The sequence below is a fragment of the Erpetoichthys calabaricus genome, chromosome 18, assembly GCF_900747795.2.
Source record: "Erpetoichthys calabaricus chromosome 18, fErpCal1.3, whole genome shotgun sequence".
NCBI classification, from domain to species: Eukaryota; Metazoa; Chordata; class Cladistia; order Polypteriformes; family Polypteridae; genus Erpetoichthys; species Erpetoichthys calabaricus.
In genome coordinates, this window is record NC_041411.2 from 76,880,412 (window position 1) to 76,905,177 (window position 24,766).

The 24,766-nt window shown below is 43.4% G+C and overlaps 1 protein-coding gene across 1 annotated transcript in view; it reads right to left on the reverse strand.

Annotated features, from left to right (window-relative positions):
• Nucleotides 1-24,766, reverse strand: part of LOC114668449 (metabotropic glutamate receptor 7) — a 507,860-nt gene that overhangs the window by 43,244 nt on the left and 439,850 nt on the right. Inside the window, exon 8 of the mRNA XM_051921002.1 lies at nucleotides 17,742-18,677. Coding sequence (XP_051776962.1) covers nucleotides 17,742-18,677 — 936 coding nt within the window. The remainder of the gene's footprint in view (nucleotides 1-17,741; nucleotides 18,678-24,766) is intronic.

Genomic DNA, 24,766 nt, shown 5'->3' on the forward strand with positions numbered 1-24,766 from the left:
TCAGATATATTTGGAGACCTTTGATGACTGGAGTCACACGTTCCTTTGTGTTCCCCATGCATGAGATCTCAGTGTCAGGATCTTTGTATTTGCTACACTTTTCAGCCTCTTTAACTGAGACATTTGTGTCACCAGGAATGGCTACGTCAATGAGCAGACATCACCTTATGCTACTGTCATGGAGAATGATGTCTGGTTGGATGGCTCCAGTGGTATGATTGGAGTTCACAGCCATATCGTACGTAAATGGTAGAGTTCTCCAACTTAACAACCCTTTCAGGCGGTGTCAGGCACTGGGAGGCCAAGCTCATGGAGCAAAGACCAGTACAGGTAGCTAGCTACCCGATTGTGTCAATGAGTGTATTCTTTTGCTGCTAGCACTGAGCAAATATTATTATTATTATTATTAGTAGTAGTAGTAGTAGTAGTAGTATTGCCTTCAGAGAGGAAATTATCTTTCTCTAAGTCAGTTTTGGGTGTTAATTGAAAAGTGCTGAGATATAAAGGGTTTTACATACATTGTGCTAGATAGATAGATAGATAGATAGATAGATAGATAGATAGATAGATAGATAGATAGATAGATAGATAGATAGATAGATAGATAGATAGATAGATAGATAGATAGAATGAAAGGCACTATATAATAGATATATAGTGTCACATGTGTGTCCTTGGGGAGCAACCTAAGGGCTTAGGTAAGTGTAATTTACCGCCGAGAGACAAGGGGGCTCTGTCTAATAACGCACTCTCTTCTTCTCCTCCCTCTGCAGAAAGGAAGATTGACATCTCTCCCACTGTGACGTCACTTCCAGGATCAGACCACCTGGACCTGCCTCTTCCTTCCAGAATTCCTCATAAAGGAAAACAACGCCATATCAAGATAGACTGACCTGAGAATTGATGACGTCTCAAAATTGTGTAGTACTACACGTTTTCTTTTACACCTTCTGCATACCTCAATATGCAGGGTTTACTTTTTACAATAGATAGATAGATAGATAGATAGATAGATAGATAGATAGATAGATAGATAGATAGATAGATAGATAGATAGATAGATAGATAGATAGATAGATAGATAGATAGACAGGATGGATTGTGGTGTCTATCTGAAACAAAGCTCTTGGCATAGTCGGCAGGATTTGCAGTATAGACAGGTGGTGTTTCCATTAGATAGATAGATAGATAGATAGATAGATAGATAGATAGATAGATAGATAGATAGATAGATAGATAGATAGATAGATAGATAGATAGATAGATAGACAGGATGGATTGTGGTGTCTATCTGAAACAAAGCTCTTGGCATAGTCGGCAGGATTTGCAGTATAGACAGGTGGTGTTTCCATTAGATAGATAGATAGATAGATAGATAGATAGATAGATAGATAGATAGATAGATAGATAGATAGATAGATAGATAGATAGATAGATAGATAGATAGATAGATAGATAGATAGCCTAATCAAGTGTAGCAGTACATTGGGTTTGCATGCCGATTTCACACACAAGCACCACCCTGCACACCACAAAGTGAGAGAACATGAAATTCAGACTTCAAACTTTTTCTCAAGTGCAGCCACCACATCGGCTCTGCTGAATTAAATTGAACTTGGTTTATTATAAATTACATCCGACTTCTCAGTGTGCAGGTTCCAGAATGCTGTGCCCATTTACAAATATAATGTAATTAAAATAAAACAAAGCAGACGTAGACATTAATCATTTTTTAAATCCCTGCAAACTTTCAGATTCTTAAGGTTCCTAATTATGGTAATGTTAAGTTAATTAAAGTAAATTAAGCTCAACTAAGACCAGCTGGCAATGGAGGAAAGGAAAACAAATCTCCCATTTCTACAGACCTCAGAAGGTAAGATGAGTGATCTGTAGGCCTGTGGTCTGCTAATCGTAGCCCAGCTCACCGCAGTCTCTGTTTGAGTGTCAGGTGTGTTGTATGAAGAACACGATGTGCTCAGGCACAGGAAAAAAGTTGCTTTAGGAAACCAATGGAAGGCCCTCGCTAACAGTAATTGTCATAATGCTGATGGGAAGACCAGGATTCAAATCTAAACAGGGGGGACGTTAAGGCCTGGTGTGGAGGTGGCCGCAAAATTAAATCCAGACATAAGAAGCAAAGGGTTATGGGGAGAAGAACGTTGTAAGAATGTTAAAAGTGTTGTCAGTGCTCTTTTTAAGAAATATAAATAGTCTGTCAAGAATATAATCAGAATGCTGGTTGAGTTTGCATATGACACCAAGATACGTGGATTGGCAGACAGTGGCCAGCTAGAGGCGGGCGGAGAGGGTGGTCTGCACATTTGTTGGGGGTGGCATTATTGGCCAAAAGGCTCATTACAATTCGTGTGTAAGCAGCAGGGTTCGGAAAAATATCACTCATGAATGAAAAAAGTAAAATTCTCTGGTTTTGGGCCACAAATGCTTTAAAAATAGTTTTCAGACTATCCTTCTGTGACTGCATCAGACACAGCAGTTGAAAATTTATGAGGCAATAACAAAAATAAACCTAAACATTACACCGATAAGAATTTCTTGGAAGATAAACAACTAATTTAAAATTTATAATTTCGTTTCGTTATCAATCCGAATGCGTTCTTGCTCATCCCCACCTATCACTTGCACACTACACTGGCTCTGGTTTTCGCAGTGTAATTATATTAAACTGGTAATTAGAACACAGCTTATCACGGTTTATTATACTATATTCTTCTCTAGTTGATGCTTATAAATAACTAGTTGTATCCCGTGGCTGCGCCCACATAGTAATGAAACAGGACAAACTTTAAAAATCAATCTGATCGTGTTCAGCTCTGACGGGAAAGCATTGTGGGGAGAAGAGCACATGGCCGTGATATCTCTGGCAATCAGCAGCTACCCTCTAAAACACACACAGCTCTGATCTCTCTCTCAAAATGTCAAAGGTTACTCCTTAACAATCTCTAGATCAAGAGTTCCCAAACTTTTTTCAGCCGCAGACCCCTTTACCAAAAACTTTTAAAACCGTCGACCCCCTAATTACATGCAATGGTTTTTCATATCCGCACTTGCTTTGATATGTTCGATAAGACAATGAACAGACATGTTTGTGCTACATGTATTTTCATGCATTCTTACGTGTGACTCTTTTAATGACACATTTTACCTTTTCGTTTGCAAATTTGGTATGTAATGTGTTTTTTTTTAAATGATTTTACTTCTTAATTAGGTACCTATTGGAATCATAGATATTTTGAAGTAACAAACAAATAGCAGTAGTAAGGGGGTCTATTTTTGCTGTCGTTGACCCCCAAATTTTTTCATTGAAACTATCGACCCCTAGAAAGTTCAAATCGACCCCAGGGGGTCAATATCGACCACTTTGGGAACTCTTGCTCTAGATGATAATGTCTGTTCAACAAACAGGTATGGCTAGCTAAGTAGGGGCGAGGTGCACTCCAACACGTGGTGAGAGGTAGAGCGACTCAAACAGAGGCTGGCGAGTGAATGAGGAAGGCCTAACGCTCTCGGCCCACAGCCACTCTCTTGGATTTGCATAAATACATTGGTACCGCAAGCGAACTCTGGTACTTAGTGCGATGAGAGAAGTCGCAAAATCAACTGGAACCTCCTCCCAAAACTCTCTCTCTTAGTTACCCCATGTACTTTGTAGAGGTAGCCAAGAAAAGTGTTCAATTTATGTTTTTGTGGAGAAAGTACAGGCATTCCCCAGGTTAAGGACAAGTCCGTGTTTTAAGTTAGATTGGCAGGTGAGTCGGAGCAGGTACAGTACAGACATCAGCATGGCATCAGTTACTAAAATGTTTAGTATAGAGCAGGGGTCTCCAACCTTTTTTCCCCTGAGAGTTCCTTTTACAAAATGAAAATGGCCGAGAGCTCCTCATGTTTTCTCATCGCTTATATCAACCCAAACAAAGCTCGTTTTGCCTGAACACTTATAAAATGTTGGTGCCCACACTAAAACATCACAAAAACAGATTTAGTTCACCTGCAAGTGCATTGTGTGTGTCTGTATACATTTCTCACACTACTGAATTAAAACAAGAATGCTGTCAACACAAAACAATGCAATTCCAAATCCACTAATATTTCTTATTCCTTTGTCATTTTGTCACATGTCACTGTGTCACTTTATTTGCAGGTCCAGTTGTGGAGAGGCAGGTGTGTGGTGGAGTGGAGCCACTCAGGTTCACTCTCCTGGGGCCTCATGCATAACGTCGTGCGTAGAACTCACACTATAACATGGCGTAAGCACAAAAGCCGGAATGTGCGTACGCACAGAAAAATCCAGATGCAGGAATCTGTGCGCACACAAACTTCACGTTCTTCCACTACATAAATCCTGATCAGCGTGAAAAGTGCACGCACCTTCTGTCCCGCCCCAACTCCTCCCAGAATTACACCTCTTTGAATATGCAAATTTATATAAATAGCCTTCTGTGAAAAGACAATGGGAAAAGCACGGTGGAAAATATAAAAATTTCAGCGAATACCAAGTGGAGGCAAAGGAAAAACGTACTATTTGTTGGTTTAAACAGTGGTATAATCAACAAAAGAAAGTTGATCGAGTGACATAGTGTCGGAGAAACTCGAAAGCTCAAGTTCACAAAGTCGCACAGTGCCCGAAATAAAAAAGAAGTTGTCAGATATCAAAGTCGACGTGAAAAGGCGACTCGTAGCGGACTGTCTGAGTGTCATATGAAAGCTTATTAGGGTACAGACAAAAAAAATAGGCACACAGTGGGAAAAAAGCATGAAATGTCAACTTTAATCTCGAAATTTCCACTTTAATCACGTAGTTTATTTTGTCATTAAAGTAGAACATCATAAACGTCATCTTAAAATCGTTCATTTTACTAGTTTCTCAAGTAGCACGTTAAATGCTTTGTTCTGTATTTGATCTTCTATGTGCTCTATGTGTGTGAATCACTACGTGCTTCCATTCTTTTTCTTTCTCCAACAGGACACAGAATCCATTACATTCGTGATATTACAGCTCTCTGAATAATTAAAATACTGAGATGTATACGTGATATCTTTTTCATGATGATAGGAATGAAAGCATGTTATTAAACATGGGAACACGGTGGCGCAGTGCTTGTTCATATCTCACGCAAGAGGCTTGCTGCGCCATGCGAGACCTTCGATGAAATAATTTATTACAGAAGTACTGTCTCTTTCAAACGTACTAACCTCTAATTCCTGTCCTTACTTTTCTTTCTCCAAATACCCAATCGCCACACAATCAGCTCTGTAATAGATGTTAAGCCATCTGTAAGCTTAGAACGCCGGTTCTTCAAAACTTTTAAGGAACACTGAAATATCTTCGTAGTACATGTTTAAATATGCTATCCATCTATCCTTCCAGTGTCGCGTCAGCACCAGCAATAATACAGCGCAAGGCAGGAACAATCCCTGAACTAGCTAGCGCTGCGGCACCATGTCCTCACATGTTTAATTATTAAAAATACAGATTATTTAAATAAAGTTAAAGTTTTATCTGTATACTATAAGCAACATATTTTGCTGCATTTCATCTTAAAAATGATATTGTCATCATACGCACTTTATAAAGTGGCGCAGGTTGTGCAATATTATAACTGTAGTGCAAGTTTACAGTGAGGTAATTGTACTTATAAGTACAAACAGTTCTACAAGGAGCACTTGATGGACTGATTGAGTGCGTTTAGAGTTCTTGAGATGAAACTGTTTCTGAAACGCGAGGTCCGTACAGGAAAGGCTTTGACGCGTTTTGCCGTGGCTGAGGCAGCGTGTGCTTGAAACTGTATACCGATAATTCTCTTTCTGATCAGCTGCTGCTGTGATTCCCCACTCAGATACAGTGATATAAATACTCCGAGTGGTGCAGTGAGAGTAATATGGAAGAAGATGATCCGCTGTGGCAACCCTTAACAGGAGCAGCTGAAAGAAGAAGAAGATGCAGTGAGAGTAACAACGCTAAAGCAGTTATGGTATTTGGAATACTATGGCTATTCCCTGGACCATTATATTGCTACAGGTTAATTACAATCAGATGCATTACACTAATAAACAATATGCAGTTAGTTTCAGTGTATTTATAAAGCCGGGTCAGGAATGTGGGTCTAAGAAAGAAAGGGTGACCATACAGGAACAGTAGCACTGCTTTGACGCTGGGTGCCGCCAGTCTGCAAAACCGAGCGGAGAAATTGTGTACGCCAGGGTATGAGGTACCGTGGAAATGTGCGTGGCTTTACGGCAAATTTAGGTTTTATACACCGCGATTTGAGTGTGGAAACGTTCGTACGCAACATTTCTGTGCATACGCACCGTTTATACATGAGGCCCCTGGAGTCATTTCAATGGCCGTCTTGTTCTGAACTTTCATTTCATGACATTCACATCAGACTCACAGAGGTATGGAGACCCCAACAAAGCAGACATTTTCAGAGCTGTCTGGTGTTGATTCTTATAGTTATCAGGCTCTACTAAGATCCAGAAATGCTGTTGAGACTTTAACTGCACATTATTTTGAAGGTTTACTAATATATAATATGCTAGTTGATTACCCAGTGGCTTCGCTCACTGAGTGCAAGGGAAAAAAAATAAAATGTCGTCTATAAGTTATTAAACAGTAACACATTAACATTTTAAGAAGTAAAGATACATTGAGCACTACTGGAGTGGGTTTCGGGTAAACTACATTTTAAAGGCACTATAACACAACAGGTAAGTAGTACTAACAGCAGCTAAAATGTATTTGGATCATCTCTCGGTAGTAGATCCCTTGTGAAAGGCGCTACATGACAGCTGTGGTATACAAATTACATTTTCTATGTGAATGTCCAAATTTCTGCCTGACAACCTTGCACTACGTGCCTGTGATTTAACAAGAAAATAATTCTGATAAATGTGGACGCTGCCCTTCCGTGCTTAACGGGCAGAAGGTCCAAACAATTCCCAAGTCCAACACTTTACATGAAGGTACATCTTAGTAGATGTAAACTCTCCATCTTCTTAAAATAATTGATCACAACAGCAACCTTGAATGTTGCTGGGTTTTAGTGACCCAAACTCACCTTAAGGGACAAACAGAGTCCTGCTTCGATGGCGGCGATTACACTCATTTGCAAAGATTTCCACTCTCCCAGGAGTCAACAGGGCACTTGAAGTGTGACAAACAGTGCGAGAAGAGAGGATGCTGCCCGAAACTGCGAAGCTCTTGACCCACGGAGCAGCCCGACATTCCGTGCCTCCCAGTGTCCACTTTGTTCTCACGACCCCTCGCCACTGAAGGCGGTCTCGTCTTCACGTTGTTTACAGCTCGGCGCAGTTAAAAGGTAGAAAGACGCAAAGCTGTTTTCCTCATCTCTTCTACTATCAAGTACTGGCAACTAAAAAAAAGTTAAAATGTGGCAGTTTCCGTGACAGTCACGTGAACGAATAAATAAAACTTCTCTGTCAGAACGCGCCTGACGGCGGACGGCTCGGCGATGTAGTCAAGAGAGGAGGACTGGGAGAGGGCGACCTGGGAGGCGCACTTGTATGGGACAGATCGGCGTGTTTGTGTTTACTTCTTTTCATTATCAGTAAAATAATTCTCACACAAATAATAACAATTCGTAAAGATGATATAAAAATGGAGTCCACAAACGAAGTGATTATTCCTGTATTATAATATGTTCCGTGGTCATACGTAACTTCCATCTTATATGTAACTAGACAAAGAGCCCGTTTCGACAACGTAAGATGAAACAGGCATGAGTGGAATAGTATAATATATAATAAGTATAAGCACTACAAACCTGATATAGGTGTATTGAATGAATGCGTAATTAGGCCTTGAGCTGTAGTCGAAATCGCCTTTCAGGCCTCTAGAGCTTTAATCGAAGTCGCCTTTCTCTTTGAATTTTTGCGGCCGTAAATCCGCCACCTCCCACGATGTTGGGGTTGGATGTCGTTCGAAGTCACCTTTCTCTTTGAATTTTCGCGGCCGTAAATCCGCCGCCTGCCGCGATGTCGTTCTCGTAAGGTTTTTTGGGCAGCTGCGCAGAAGGCGACTGCGCATTCGGCTTCGGACATGCGCAGAAGGCGACGTGCGCAGAAGGCGACGTGTGCAGAAGGTGACTGCGCATTCGGCTTCGGACAGACGTGAGTGAGTGAGTGAGTGAGTGAGTGAGTGAGTGAGTGAGTGAGTGAGTGAGTGAGTGAGTGAGTGAGTGAGTGAGTGAGGAGACTGGCGAATTATGTATTAAGATTTCCATATTGCGTGGTCATAAGTAATTTCCGTTTCATACGGGAAAAGAATTTTATATATATAGATAAAATCCAATGTCTGTCTGTCTGTCCGCTACTTAATGGATTTACAGTAGATCAGGTTTTTTTCTATAATTTGCTTGAACATTCCGGTTGATTTTGCAAATCTCTCATTCTGCTACGTATAACAGTTCGTTTGCGGTATCGATTTATTTGCGTGGATCCGAGACCGAGGCTGAGGGGCAGGGCCTTCCTCACTCACTCGCCAGCTTCGGCGGGTGTCCCTTAACTCTGCTTAGCTAGCAAACGAGAGAACAATTGAATTCAACTTTGTCTGATATTTAAAATAAAGTGTTACTTAGGTCTTGATGAGTCTGAGTCCGGATATTCTCTTAAGTGTATGCCACATTGAAAAGACAGACTGCAATTCAGATTGTGGATCGTGATTTTGTGTTAAAAGGATCGTGATATGATTTTTTGGAAAGATCGCCCACTCCTAATTTGACTAATCACGTTTTCAAATTTATGTAGGATTCATTAACCCTTTGGCGAGCTACTTGGAAAGGGGTGACAAGCTACGGGTAGCTCTCTGGTATAGGATATTGTATATCTTTTATCTTTCTAGTCACATAAAACACTTAAGAAACACACCTAAATGTCCTAAAACATCTTAAACATAATAGCATAGTACATAATAATAATAATACAATAATAATAAAAGTAACAACATATGGTACTGCACTAAAGAGAGACAGAGAACATCTCTTATCCTTTAAAATGATTCTGATCATCTATCGACTGAAGCTTAATGCTTTTCCAATGACCGATGGCGCTTCTCCTTTTTTTCGATCGCTTCATTATTTTCTCTTTATTTATTTTCAATCTCGATCGTTTATCTTTTTTATATATATATATATATATATATATATATATATATATATATATATATATATATATATATATATATATATATACCTTGTTTACCCCTGAGGAGAAATTGTCTTTTTCCGTGACCATTGGAGGTCAGAGTGCAGGGTCAGCCATTGTACAGCAAGAGCCCCTGGAGCAATGCTCATTGATGCATCAGCAGCACTTGAATCAGATTTATGCTTTGGTGGCCTGGCTACAGGAACAAATAAGAAAAACAAAAAAATTCAAGCGACATACAAAGTTACACACTCAAAAGAGCGTTCACAGCAACGTCAGCAGACTTCCTTCCTCGAAGCCGGAATCTGCTCGATGATTTTAAGAGTGATGCAAAGTATTGTAGTGAATGAGATTGTTATCATGAGCCATTGTGATTAACTCCAGTTTTTAATCTAGCAGGCTTTATGGCAGTCCATTCTTAAGTACCAGTTGCGTGTAAGTTGGATGTTCTGTACATACCAAAGATTCTAATAGAACGGGACCCAATAGTTTCCATGCTGCACCATGGAGAACAACGTGAATAATGTCCATTGTCACACATGCGTGTACATGGTAGGCCCTCTCAGGGCTAAACTGGGGATAAGATGCAGAGTCAGGGGTTAACGAACTGCACTAATGCTTTATTGCCCTCTCCAACAGACAACCAGAAGGGAAGCCCAGCTAGAGCTCCACCCACTTCTGTTGCCAGACCACACCCTCCTACAGGCCTCACTTCTGCCTAAGAACCCGCCTCTTCCTGCCAAGCTACAGACGGGTATCAGCAAGAGTGAAAGGGAAGGTCTACAGGACGGCAGTGAGACCAGCTATGCTATATGGGCTGGAGACAGTGGCACTGACCAGAAAGCAGGAGACAGAGCTGGAGGTGGCAGAGCTAAAGATGCTAAGATTTGTATTGGGTGTGACGAGGATGGACAGGATTAGAAATGAGGACATTAGAGGGTCAGCTCAAGTTGGGAGACAAAGTCAGAGAGGCGAGATTGCGTTGGTTTGGACATGTGCAGAGGAGAGATGCTGGGTATATTGGGAGAAGGGTGCTAAGGATAGAGCTGCCAGGTAAGTGGAGAAGAGGAAGGCCTAATAGGTTTATGGATGTGGTGGGAGAGGACATGCAGGTGATGGGTGTGACAGAGCAAGATGACAAGGACAGGAAGATATGGAAGAAGATGATCTTCTGTGGCAACCCCTAACGGGAGCAGCCGAAAGAAGAAGAAGAAGTAGGTAGAATGAGAGCAGCAACAAGCCGTGGAGTTAAATAACAGGTTTAACTCACAGCAGGAATCGGCTTCTCATTAAGAAACAAGTTAGAATGAAATTGGTTGGCGCTGGAAGCCCCAATTTAGCTGATCATCTGCCAACGTGTCATTTCTGTTTGGCTGCCATTTAATGAAGAAAAGAATCAATTCAGAGGACTGAATCCTTAAAAACTGGGCTACTAAAATGAAGAGAAAAGAAGTTAATTAGCAGCAAACAGAATTTAACCCTGCGGCCCTCCAGGATCGGAGCTGGACACCCCTGCTCTAAAACAATGAAGGCTTCTTTTTATTCTCATCCGGAAAACTGGAGTATAATTATTTTCAGTGTCTGCTGGGTTTTATTCAGATCTGTGACTAAAGCACTAAGTGAGGCATCATTAATATCCTCCTTTCAAGGGAAAGCAATGCTTGTGACATGCTAAGCGGTAGATTGTGATGAGAACAGGCAAAGCCGCTACGTCTGTCTAAGTGGGTATATTTTCTGGATTTTTTTTTTTTTTTTCCGGCTGCTTTTCTACTGAGTTAGCCAAAACCGTTGCCGTTTATTATTGGGGATGTCTATAGTTAGTGGCTGAAAAAAGGAAAAATCATTTTGGACAAATTGCATTTTTTACTTGCCCCGTGTACCAGTGTGAGTGCCCCCATTTCCACCCACAGCTTAAAGACTGTGCCAGTTAGTTCTATGGACATTGTCAAACTGGCCCTTCGTGTGTGTGTGTGTGTGTGTGTGTGTGTTCACTCTGTGATGGACTCGCTCCCTGTATACATGAATTATCATTTAAAGGAATACTCCATCAGCGGTGGGCTGGCACCCTGCCCGGGGTTTGTTTCCGGCCTTGCACCCTGTGTTGGCTGGGATTGGCTCCAGCAGACCCACGTGACCTTGTAGTTAGGATATAGTGGGTTGGATAATGGATGGATGGATGGATGGATGGATGGATGGAATACTCAATCCAAAAATAACATTGTTTTACATTACTTACTCCGTGTAGGGTGGCATGGTGGCACAGTGCCTCGCAGTAAGGTGACTCATTGTTCACGTCCCGGGACCTCCCTACATGGAGTTTGCATTTTCTCCCCGTGTCTGCATGGGTTTCCTCCCACAGTCCAAAGACATGCAGGTTAGGTGCATTGGCGATCCTAAATTGTCCCTAGTGTGTGCTTGGTGTGTGTGTGTGTGTGTGCCCTGTGGTGGGCTGGCACCCTGCCCGGGGTTTGTTTCCTGTCTTGCACCCTGTGTTGGCTGGGATTGGCTCCAGCACACCTCTGTGATCCTGTAGTTAGGATATAGTGGGTTGGATAACACATGGATGGATGAAATACTCCATCCAAAAATAACATTGCTTTACATTACTTACTCTGTGTAGGGCGGCATGGTGGCACAGTGCCTCGCAGTAAGGCGACTCATTGTTCACGTCCCGGGACCTTCCTACGTGGTGTTTGCATGTTCTCCCCGTGTCTGCGTGGGTCTCCTCCGGGTTATCCAGTTTCCTCCCGCAGTCCAAAGTGTTGTTGGATTGGCATTTGCAGAATTGACCTGAGTGTGTGGTTGGTGTGTGTGTGTGTGTCCTCTGCCTTGCACCCTATGCTAGCTGGGATAGACTCGAGCACACCCCCGTGACCCTGTTCAGGTCTAAACAGGCTACAAAATGACTGACTGACTGACTGACTTACTCCATGTGCCCAAATTTGTACTCTCATGTTTTCATGCAGAATGGATTTAACAAAGTTCACGATATAAAAAGAGCCAATGGTAACCAGTGCCGTATAATGGAAAATGATATGAAAAATGACCAGTGGACAAAAGAGAAAAAAAATTCAGGTTACTTGTATCACATAACCCAGTGTTTCTCAACTTCTGTAGGGTCACACGACAGTTTTTCGGATGGAAGGTTATTTGACACTCGGGTTCTGGTCCTCCCCCTTGGCGAATAGAGCACGATCATCGGACACTTTCCTCTTGGTGAGTTGAGTGCGATTGTTGAAAGGGGGTGGGGGGGTGAGGGTCTTCCTTGGTGAATCAAACACGATCGTTAGAGCGGCAACTAACTGTGCCACCCACCGTGACCCATTTCATAACCCACTTGTTACCCACTGCGATCCTCTTCACGACCAACCAAGAACCCGTTATTACTTTAAACAATGGTGACTTGTGATCCACTGGCCTCAGCCCGTGACCTAAAATGTGGGTCGCAATCCAGAAACACCTAATCCATAAACGCATAATCCGCATTTAAGGTTTCCACCTTATTTTTGCTAAAATATGGCTAGTTACTTCCAGAATAACCACAAATATCATAAATAGTAAATTAAAGCCTCACCGGATTGAGCTTTTGAATCATATAGTGCTGCATATGATATTATTTATCTTGATTTTCAAAAAGCATTTGATAACATGCCACATGAGAGGGTGGGCATCAAACTTAAAGAAGTGGCAGTTCAGGGCGTGGTGTGTCGATAGGTGCAGAGTTGGCTCAGACACAGGAAGCAGAGGGTGATGGCGTGAGGAACCTGATCAGAATTGGCCGATGTTAAGAGTGGTGACCAGCAGGGGGCAGTGCAGGGGCCGCTGATATTTTTAAAATGATTATATAATCTTATATAAAAATCTTAATACATAATCCACCTGCCTCCTCACTCACTCACGTCCATCCAAAGCCGAATGCACAGTCGCCTTCTGCGCAGCTGCCCGAAAAACCTAACGAGACCGACATCCAACCCCAACATCGCGGCAGGCGGCAGATTTACGGCAGCAAAAATTCAAAGAGAAAGGCGACTTCGATTAAATCTCTAGAGGCCTGAAAGGCGATTTCGACTACATCTCGAGGCCTAATTACGCATTCGGATTCAATTACGCATTCATTCAATACACCTATATTAGATTTGTGGTGCTTATACTTATTACTATTCCATATTGAACTGGAACATTCATCATTCAATATTATACTATAGGCCTTGAAAATTTTCAACTAACGGTACAAGCCTGTACAGTAATGAGTAAAGCGGACTACAATCATTTCAAAACAACTTCTTCGTTACTTATCATTTGTTCTTCATACACTGCTGACACAAACTCGTACCCATTTCATCTTACGTTGTCGAAACGGGCTCTTTGTCTAGTATATAAATAAGTGTGCATAAATGATTTGAATAGGAATATAAGTTACGAGCTGATTTTAAGTTTGGAGATGATACCAAACCAGGACGATTGGCAGGTAATCTCAAATCCGTGGAATCATCACAGTTGGACTTGGACAGCAGACAGGCCTGTGCAGATTTGCGGATGATGGAATGTAATGTTAGTAAATGTAAAGTGTTACCCGTAGGAAATCAAAATGTGAGGTTTGAATACACAATGGGCAGTCAGAAAATCGAGAGTCCACCTTATGAGAAGGTTTTAGGAGTCATAGTGGACTCTAAGCTATCGACTTCCCAACAGTGTTCAAAAGCCATGAAGAAAGCTGACAGAATGTCAGGTTATATATCGCCTTGATGCGTGGAGTACAAGTCACAGGAGGTTCTGCTCAGGCTTTATAACACACTGGTGAGGCCTCATCTGGAGTCCTATGTGCAGTTATGGTCTCCATAAAGACATAGCAGCACTAGAAAAGGTCCAGAGAAGAGCAACTCGGGCAGAGTGCATGGCGACAGGTTAAAAGATTAAAAGAGCTGAGCCATTACAGAGATGAACAGGAGACAGGAGTGAAGTGAGTAAAATGATGAAGGGAATTAGTCCAGTGGATTGAGACGGTGACTTTAAAATAAGATGAGATCGAAAGTCCACCTTATGAGAAGGATTTAGGCATCGCAGTGGACTCTAAGCTATCGACTTCCCGACAGTGTGCAGAAGTCATGAAGAAGGCTAACAGAATGTCAGGTTATATAGCGCCTTGATGTGTGGAGTACAAGTCACAGGAAGTTCTGCTCAGGCTTTATAACACACTGGTGAGGCCTCATCTGGAGTCCTGGGTGCAGTTTCGGTCTCCATAAAGACATAGCAGCACTAGAAAAGGTCCAGAGAAGAGCAACTCGGGCTGATTCAGGGCTACAGGGGATGAGTTATGAGGAAAGATTAAAAGAGCTGAGCCTTTATAGTTTAAGGAGAAGGAGATGAAGAGGAGACCTGAGTGAAGAGTTTAAAATTATGAAGGGAATAGTCTAGACTGTGACTTTAAAATGAGTGTATTGAGAACACGCGGACACAGTTGCAGACTTGTTAGGGGTAAAATTACACACAAACATTAGGAAGTTTTTTCCATCCTCTATATGGTTGGGGACCAAAGGAACCTGTAGGTCTGGGTTTTGTTGGTGGATGCCCATATAGATAGATAGATAGATAGATAGATAGATAGATAGATAGATAGATAGATAGATAGATAGATAGATAGATAGATAGATAGATAGATAGATAGATAGATAGATAGATAGATAGATAGATACTTTATTAATCCCGATGGGAAATTCACATTCTTCAGCAGCAGCATACTGATACAATAAATAATATTAAATTAAAGAATGATAATAAAACAGGTGAAAAAAACAGACAATAACTATGTATAATGTTAAATATTAACGTTTACTCCCCCTGGTGGAATTAAAGAGTCGCATAGTTTGGGGGAGGAACGATCTCCTCAATCTGTTTGTGGAGCAGGACAGTGACAGCAGTCTGTCGCTGAAGCTGCTCTTCTGTCTGGAGATGACATTATTTAGTGGATGCAGTGGATTCTCCATAATTGATAGGAGCCTGCTGAGCGCCCTTCGCTCTGCCACAGATGTTAAACTATCCAGCTCCATGCCAACAATAGAGCCTGCCTTCCTCACCAGTTTGTCCAGGCGTGAGGCGTCTTTCCTCTTAATGCTGCCTCCCCAGCACACCACTGCGTAGAAGAGGGCGCTCGCCACAACTGTTTGATAGAACATCTGCAGCATCTTATTGCAGATGTTGAAGGAAGCCAGCCTTCTAAGGAAGTATAACCGGCTTTGTCCTTTCTTGCACAGCGCATCAGTATTGGCAGTCCAGTCTAATTTATCATCCAGCTGCACTCCCAGATATTTATAGGTCTGCACCATCTGCACACAGTCACCTTTGATGATCACTGGGTCTATGTGGGGTCTGGGCCTCCTAAAATCCACCACCAGCTCCTTGGTTTTGCTGGTGTTCAGGTGTAGGTGGTTTGAGTCGGACCATTTAACAAAGTCATTGATTAGGTCCCTATACTCCTCCTCCAGCCCATTCCTGATACAGCCCACGATAGCAGTGTCATCAGCGAACTTTTGCACATGGCAGGACTCCGAGTTGTATTGGAAGTCCGATGTATATAGGCTGAACAGGACCGGAGAAAGTACAGTCCCTTGTGGCGCTCCTGTGTTGCTGACCACAATGTCAGACGTGCAGTTCCCAAGACGCACATACTGAGGTCTGTCTTTAAGATAGTCCACGATCCATGCCACTAGGTATGAATCTAATCCCATCTCTGTCAGCTTGTCCCTAAGGAGCAGAGGTTGGATTGAATAGAGTGAGTGCCTGGTGGTGTGGGCATCACTTGTGGGTATTTCCGTGGACAGGATCCGTGAGTGTGTTATGCTTAAGGAGTGAGAGGAGACCAATCCGGTAATGAATGTGGTGAGTCCCACATACCCTACACTAACACACAAGTTAAAAACACCAAACTATACGAATATACAGAATATTCAGAGAGCACCTCAGGAAAGGCACAAAAAAATGAAAGAACAATGCAAATCCTGGCAGTATCATTTAATAACATTTAGAAGTTTTTGAAACTTGACGAATGAATGCAATCTGTTAACGTCAGTCATTATAAAGTGTGACTCCGCCGCTCAGGCTCTGCACCCTAGCAAACCCTGAATGTGTTAGACGTCGAAATCTCGCATTACAAATAAAGTAGGAGACAGCAAATTGACAATAATTAGTTGTCCTGACTTAAAAACAATCTAACGTTTTTCAGTATCATTCTACTTCTTCATTCGGCTGTTTCCGTTAGGGGATGCCACAGCAGATCATCTTGTTCCATATCTTCCTGTCCTTGTCATCTTGCTCTGTCACACCCATCACCTGCATGTCCTCTCTCACCACATCCATAAACCTTCGCTTAGGCCTTCCTCTTCTCCTCTTCCCTGGCAGCTCTATCCTTAGTACCCTTCTCTCATTATACCCAGAATCTCTCCACCGCACATGTCCAAACCAACGCAATCTCGCCTCTCTGACTTTGTCTCCTAACTGTCCCACTTGAGTTGACCCTCTAATGTCCTCATTTCTCATCCCGTCCATCCTCGTCACACCCATTGCAAATCTTAACATATTTAACTCCTCCAGCTGTGTCTCCTACTTTCTGGGCAGTGCCACCGTCTCCAACCCATATAACATAGCTGGTCTCACTACCGTCCTGTAGACCTTCCCTTTCACTCTTGCTGATACCCGTCTGTCACAAATCACTCCTGACACTCTTCTTCACCCACTCCACCCTGCCTGCACTCTCTTCTTTACTTCTGTTCCACACTCCCTGTTACTCTGTCCTGTTGATCCCAAGTATTTAAACTCATCCACCTTCGCCAACTCTACTCCCTCATCCTCACCATTCCACTGACCTCCCTCTCATTTACACACATGTATTCTGTCTTGGTGGTCCTACTGACCTTCATTCCTCTCCTCTCCAGAGCATATCTCCACCTCTCCAGGGTCTCCTCAATGTGCTCCCTACTATCGCTACAGATCACAATGTCATCAGCAAACATCAAAGTCCACAGGGACTCCTGTCTAATCTCGTCTGTCAACCTGTCCATCACCATTGCAAATAAGAAAGGCCTCAGAGCCGATCCCTGATGTAATCCCACCTCCGTCGCTCCTACCGCAGACCTCATCGGTGTCACACTTCCCTCCTACATATCCTGTACAACTCTTAGGTACTTCTCTGCCACTCCTGACTTCCTCATGCAATAGCACAGCTCCTCTCAGTCACCCTGTCATATGCTTTCTCCAGATCCACAAAGACGCAATGCAACTCCTTCTCTAAACTTCTCCATCAACATCTGTGGTGTTCCTTCTTGGCATGAAACCATAGTGCTGCTCACTACTCATCACTTCCCTTCTTAACCGAGCTTCCACTACTCTTTCTCATAACTTCATGCTGTGGCTCATCAATTAAACCCTGCTGTAGTTACTACAGCTCTGCACATCCCCTTATTCTTAAAAATCAGTACTAGGTCACTTCTTCTCCAATTGTCACAATCCATAATTTTGGAAATCAGAAGAGTCAACATACAGATTTTGAAAATATCCAACAGGCCTACCTTTTCGGCGGATTGAGCTGTTCCAAAAAATATGGGAATGAAGGCCAGCCATACAATGCAGGTGGTGTACATTGTGAATCCGATGGGTTTGGCCTCATTGAAGTTTTCTGGAACTCCTCGGGTTTTGATTGCGTAAACTGTACAAGTTACCATCAGGAGAATACTGTATCCCAGAGAACAGATAATTTGTAGATCCGTGATGTCACACTTGAGAACTCCTCTCGCCAGGTCCGGATTGATGGTTTTCTGTTCGTCGTAATCAACCACAATGTTGGGCGGGTCAACTCCAAACCAAATGAAGACTCCTAGCAGCTGGACGGAAATCAGGCTGGAGGTGATTGCCAGTTGTGACGTGGGGCTGATCAGCCGTGGAGCCGTCACGGACTTCTTTCCCTGTTCAAAGATCCGGTATATTCGGTTGGTTTTGGTTAAGAGCGCCGCGTAGCTGATGCACATTCCAAGTCCTAAGAAGATTCGCCGGAAGGAGCAAACGGCTACATCTGGCTTGGCAATCATTAGGAATGTGATGATGTAGCAAAGGAAAATTCCAGTGAGCAGGACGTAGCTGAGCTCTCTCCCAGAAGCCCGGACGATTGGGGTCTCGTTATACCGAATGAAAGTGGCCATTACGAAAATGGTAGCGATAATTCCAAGCATCGCCAAAAAGACGGGAATAACAGCCCAAGGGGAGTGCCACTCCAGCTTGACTATCGGTATGAATTGGCATCCTGTCCGATTCTCATTGGGACGTTTGTCGTAAGGGCAGAGCATGCAGCTCGTCTCATCCAGTTGGTATTGGTAACCGTCGCATAACTCGCAGTGCCAGCAGCATGGCATTCCTTTCACCATCTTCTTCCGTTCGCCAGCTTTGCAAGGGGTGCTGCAAACGGAGTTGGGGAAGTCCCGCATGCCCAGGGCCCACTGCATATCTTCAATCTGCAAAACAAAGGTACAAAAACAATGGAGATAAATAAATGAACGCAATACAACACACAAAGCCATGATGACACCAATAGGAGAGCAGACACTTCAAACCAAGACATCTAACTATTGGCAAACTCTTATCTTCTTCTTTTTCTGAGCCCACCTCATCCAACACAGGTATGCAGGGGGTGGAACGTATTTCTAGCGGGTACAGGGCAGGAAAAAAACCATCATTAAACTCGCTTTGTGACTTCAGAGTTGGGGGACTTGGAGCCTCAACTGGAAACATCAGGTGTAAGGAAATATTGTATCACCCATTCATAGCTCATCTGACCACCCACCTGTGCATTTCACCTTTCATTCTGCCATCCACCCATTCTTTTCTCTTCTGTTCACCTATGAATACCACCATTTTTCCATCCACCCATGTACACTGTCACACATACCCGCCTGAGGACCACCTTCTGGGTATGTGATATAACCCTTGAACCAGAGGGGGCGCTGTCACTAACAGTTTCATCTCCCTTTAACCTCACAGCCTCGAGAAACCGCCCCTTGAGGACAACAGAGCCAAAGAAGCCCCGCCCCTTTTCGGTCCATCTAAAAATGAAGGAGCAGACGCTCAGACTGAACCTGACACGCCACAAGGAAGGTCAAACAGAAGCTTCGAAGCTTTACACTCAATGGCAACTTGTCGACTTTCGCTGCACCACTGAGTTATTTTTGTTAAAGATTTACTTTATTTTTGGGGGGCAGCAAATTAAATGGAGTTTTACCTGGATGGCACCCCAAGTAATTTTGGTATGGCCTTGCGTCACCCCTCGTCCTGCAAGAATACATTTAAGCTTTCATTTTGCCATCCATCCATACAAGCATTGATCCATATAATAAATTGTGAATTTCCCCTTGGGATTAATAAAGTATCTATCTATCTATCTATCTATCTATCTATCTATCTATCTATCTATCTATCTATCTATCTATCTATCTATCTATCTAAATTAAAATGATCTATCTATCTATCTATCTATCTATCTATCTATCTATCTATCTATCTATCTATCTATCTATCTATCTATCTATCTATCTATCTATCTATCTAATAATTCAACTGTCCCAACATTGATGTATCCATCCATACCCAGGGCCATCTTGATAGCATCATAGCCCCCTGGGTGAAGTAGTGCACTGGGTCCCCTGTTTTGATAGCAAAACAGAAATATTCATAGGCATCAGAAACATGGTGGTCCCCTGTGCTAGGCCACTGCCCATTGTGCCCATACGTTAACACAGTCCTGTCCATATCTCTACAAATCTCACCATGCATTTTGAAGCTCATTCATCCATTCATCTATGTAATGAGTCATTCATCCATCTATCCCTCCATCCATGAATGGACTCCACTAATCATTCTTTCCTTTTTGCCATCCATCCATCCATCCATCCATCCATCCATCCATCCATCCATCCATCCATCCATAAAATCCATCCATCCATCCATCCATCCATCCATCAATCTGCTTTTACATCTAAACCTTCATTTTGCTCTTTACCCATTCATCAAGAGCCTCATCTCTCTGAGGATTCAATCATCGACCTGTCCATCCATCCATCCATCCATCCATCCATCCATCCATCCATCCATCCATCCATCCAAGAATTTCTGGACCGCTGGGCTCTACTAAAGCCCCCTTCAGTGAACTGTATGTTGCTTGATCCCTGGGAAAAGCTACAGATGACAGCCACGGATTCATAGAAGTATGGACTCCAAGGACCTGGTGTCATTTGTGTCAGCTTCAGCCAATTGCAAATGTGACATTTCTGTTTTCCGTCAGGTTGTCACTTTTCTCTGGATATTCACAGGCGACTCTTTTTTTCTTCTTCACATTCCATTAACGTTTACTCGCTTTATAAGTGATGCTCTTAATGTCAAGCAGCCACCTTTGCACCTGAGCTGGCCTCCTTTTACACCTCTAGTGAAATTGCAGTATTCATCTGTCAAGTCACCAGTGATGGAATCGGGCCTCACACATACTGTATCAGCAGAGAGATGAGACACCGTGGAAGGAAATCAAGGAGCTGCAGCCAGAAGGCCTAATGGCAGTCTCAGTAGATCCAGGACGACCCGACCATTAAAAGTGGTAGGGGTAGACCTAGGTGCCCCAGACCTGCTTGTTGCTTCTGTTGGTTTCTTCTACAGTATCCTCATGTATTATCCTATATATATATATATATATATATATATATATATATATATATATATATATATATATATATATATATATATATACTGTATATATATACACAAATATCTATCACTGTGTGTGTGTGAGTGTGTATGTGTGCATAGACAGAATTTGATCCCATGTTGAATTTGTAAGTTTGCTCCAATACAAAGAAATGAACAGTCATATTTATGGTAGTTTCATTTTAATGGAGAGGGACAGAAAATCAACCAAATATCCAGAAAAAGACACATTACATAAAAGTTCTAAATTGATTTGCATGTCTTTGAGAGAAATAAGGATTTGATCCCCTTCAACCCAGCCAGAATTCCGGTTCCTACAGGTTGGCTGTGCGCCCACGTGGCACACCTGTTACAATCAATCAATCAATCAATCAATCAATTAATTCCAGATACTCCTGATCTCAACTCATGATGTGTATAAAGCCCACCTGTCCCCAGAATCAATTCCTTCCATTCCAACCTCTTCACCACCGTGGGCAACACCAAAGAGTTGTCAAAGGACATCAGGGACAAGACCTGCACGAGACTGGAATAGGCTACAAGACCACCAGCAAGAAGTTTGGTGAGAAGGTGACAACTGTTGGTGTGATTATTCAGAGGAGGTTAGGAGCAGTGCATTGCTGCACTCACCACATGACAAACCAACTCACGATCCCAGATTGGAACCTGAGTGTAGCCATACCACAGGTGACACCTCAACACCACACAAGTTCAGATGGAATGGAACCAGTGTGAGGTTTTTTGCAGTGGCTGGAGTGCCAATTCTGCCACCAACCCCCAAGTTTTCCCTGCAGGTTGGAGGGCCTACTTGCAGGGCCGGATGCAGATTAACATCATGCCCAGGACGTTAACGATTATTCAGAAATGAAAGATCTTATTTAGATTATCTTATTTTATAGTCATCTTTTGTGACTGCTGGCCCATATGTATGATTTCTTTGCTGTTTGCTGTTGTCTGTTGTAATAAACATTTGATTACAAAAAATAAGAATACTGGATTTCTATTTGTAATTGAAAACAAAATAAATGCTTGGAGGGGCATCCCAGTGCCCCCCACATGCACTGTTAATCAGTCGCCTAAGTGAAGCCCACAGATCTTCTGCGGCCCCTCAACACAGTATTCCTATGAGTCGAGGGGTCACTCAGAGGGCAGATGGCTAATGGATCTCCCTCCCCATTGTTTCAGTGAATTAAGAGACTTCCTGGTATTCAAAGGCAATTTGTGTGGAGGTGATTGCTAAATGATCGTTTTTATTGCCTTGTGCTAAGAGGCACAATAATGCAATGAATTTGTGCCAGTTTGAAAAAAAAATGGCTTCTGGGGTAAAGCGGCTCTGAAGATGGATGGTTCCTGAGAATCCCCTCTATTTGCAGTGCAGAGAAAGCCGTCCAGGGCGGGTTCCTTTATATCACTCACGGACTCGGGATTCGCCGCTTCTAATGTGTTCTCCGTAATCACGGCTCCTGGCACTCCTCCAGCCTTCTAATAAAGTGGCCCCCCTGTTGGCAGGCTCATCTTTTCTCCCTCGCCACTTAAGATGCACTTTTCCTTGCTTACTCCGATGGTCATGTCGACCCAACCCGGACTGATCCCTTATGCAAGATGCAAATTCAAAAATCATTACAGGCTCTCGAAATTATTTTGCTGCATTCGTTTTACTCTCACAAGCCAGCTGTGGAGAGGCGTCCCTGCAACCTGATGCTGCCTGGTGGTGTTTGGCGGGCTGTTGATAACGTGCCGTGTTCAAACATGGTGGCTCAATATAAACCTCATCCCACCTCTGAACCTTCTTCTGACTGACTTCAGTATCCCTCGTGTCTTCTGCCAAGCTGTCCTGTGTGTTTTTTCATAAAGGACTTGGGCCCAGTTGCCCTTTACGCAGTCTTCACAATCTCTCTCACTGTAGCTTGTAACCCCTTCAGAGTTCTCACAATGTCCTTTGGTGGCCTCCCTCACTCGTCTTCTTCAGTTTTGGTGGACGGCCTGCTCTAGCCGATTCCCAGCTCCGCCACACTCTTTCCATGATTGCTTTAACTGGACATTCAGTGACTTGGACATTTTCTTGACACCGTGTCCTGACTTATGCTTGTCATGGAGTTGCTTGGAGTGTTCCTTTGTCTCCATTGTGTCGGTTTGCTCACCACAAGTTGGCTCTTCCACATTCAGGTAACTTTATATGACAATCAAGTGAAACCCCAGACAGATGACTTCCACTGAACTAATTCTGGGACTTCTAAAACCAGTTGGCTCTACAAGTGATGACATACAGTAGGTCAGATCAGCTCAGGATGGGGGGCTTGCACTGGTACAGCGTGTCACCGCACCCAATCATATGACTAAATAGCTCAGGATCGTGGCTGGAAGCCCCCTCAGGCAGACACACGATAAAGTCCCACTCTCTGGAAATGAGCCTGGTGTTATGTGGGCGTCCCCTTGGCCTGGTCCAGCCACTCAGGTACTCAGTAATGAAGACCCTGTGAGCCAGACCACCCTTGGGGCCATAGTGCCATAACTGACACTCCCTCACAATGCAGGTCATGTGCCTCATTCGGGACTTCGTGAGCAACACAAAGTCATGCCAGCGGTACCTAAGGATTCTCCAAAGAGACACAGGAGTCCAGTCTTCATCTGAGGTCACTGGATAGCATCCATGTCTCACAACCAGGAAGCAGCAGGACTCTAAAGACTTGGACCTTCATCCTCTTGCAGAGATATCAGGAGCGCCACACACCCCTTTACAGAGACTTCATGACCAGATCACCCTCGGGTAATCATGCCACATGGCCGTAGTGCCATAACTGATGCTCCCTCACAATGCAGGTTATGTGCCTCATTCGGGATTCCAAGAGCAACACAAAGTCAAACCAGCGGGACCCAACGATTCTCCAAAGAGACACACAAGCAGAAGTCCAGTCTTCATCTCAGGTCACTGGATAGCGTCCATGTCTCACAACCAGGAAGCACCAAGACTCTAAAGACTTGGACCTTCATCATCTTGCAGAGATATCAGGAGCGCCACACACCCCTTTACAGAGACTTCATGACCAGATAACCCTTAGGTAATGGCGCCACATGTCCGTAGTGCCGTAACTGATGCTCCCTCATAATGCAGGTCATGTGCCTCATTCGGGACTCCATGAGCAACACAAAGTCATGCCAGCGGGACCCAAGGACTCTCCAAAGAGACACAGGAGTCCAGTTTTCATCTCAGGTCACTGGATAGCGTCCATGTCTCATAACCAGGAAGCAACAGGACTCTAAAGACTTGGACCTTCATCCTTTTGCAGATATCATGAGCGTCACACACCCCTTTACAGAGACTTCATGACCAGATCACCCTCGGGTAATCATGCCACATGTCCGTAGTGCCATAACTGATGCTCCCTCACAATGCAGGTCATGTGCCCCATTTGGGACTCCATGAGCAACACAAAGTCAAACCAGCGGGACCCAAGGATTCTCCGAAGAGAACAGAAGTCCAGTCTTCATCGCAGGTCACTTGATAGCGTCCATGTCTCACAGCACCAAGACTCTAAAGACTTGGACCTTCATCCTTTTGCATAGATATCGGCAGCGCCACACACCCCTTTCCAGTGACCTCATGACCCCCCATTCTTTCCCAATCCATCTACTGACTTAATTCTTTGCATTTATATAGCGCTTTTCTCACTACTCAAAGCCCTCAGCAATTTGTGGGACAGAACAGAGTCCCTTTTGGCATTTTATGGGATTTGAACCGGCAACCTTCCGATTGCCAGTGCAGATGCCTAGCCTCAGAGCCACCACTCCACCTTCATAGGAAGAGTCACCAGAGACATGAATGTCACTGCTGAAGTAATTAAATGACTCAGGG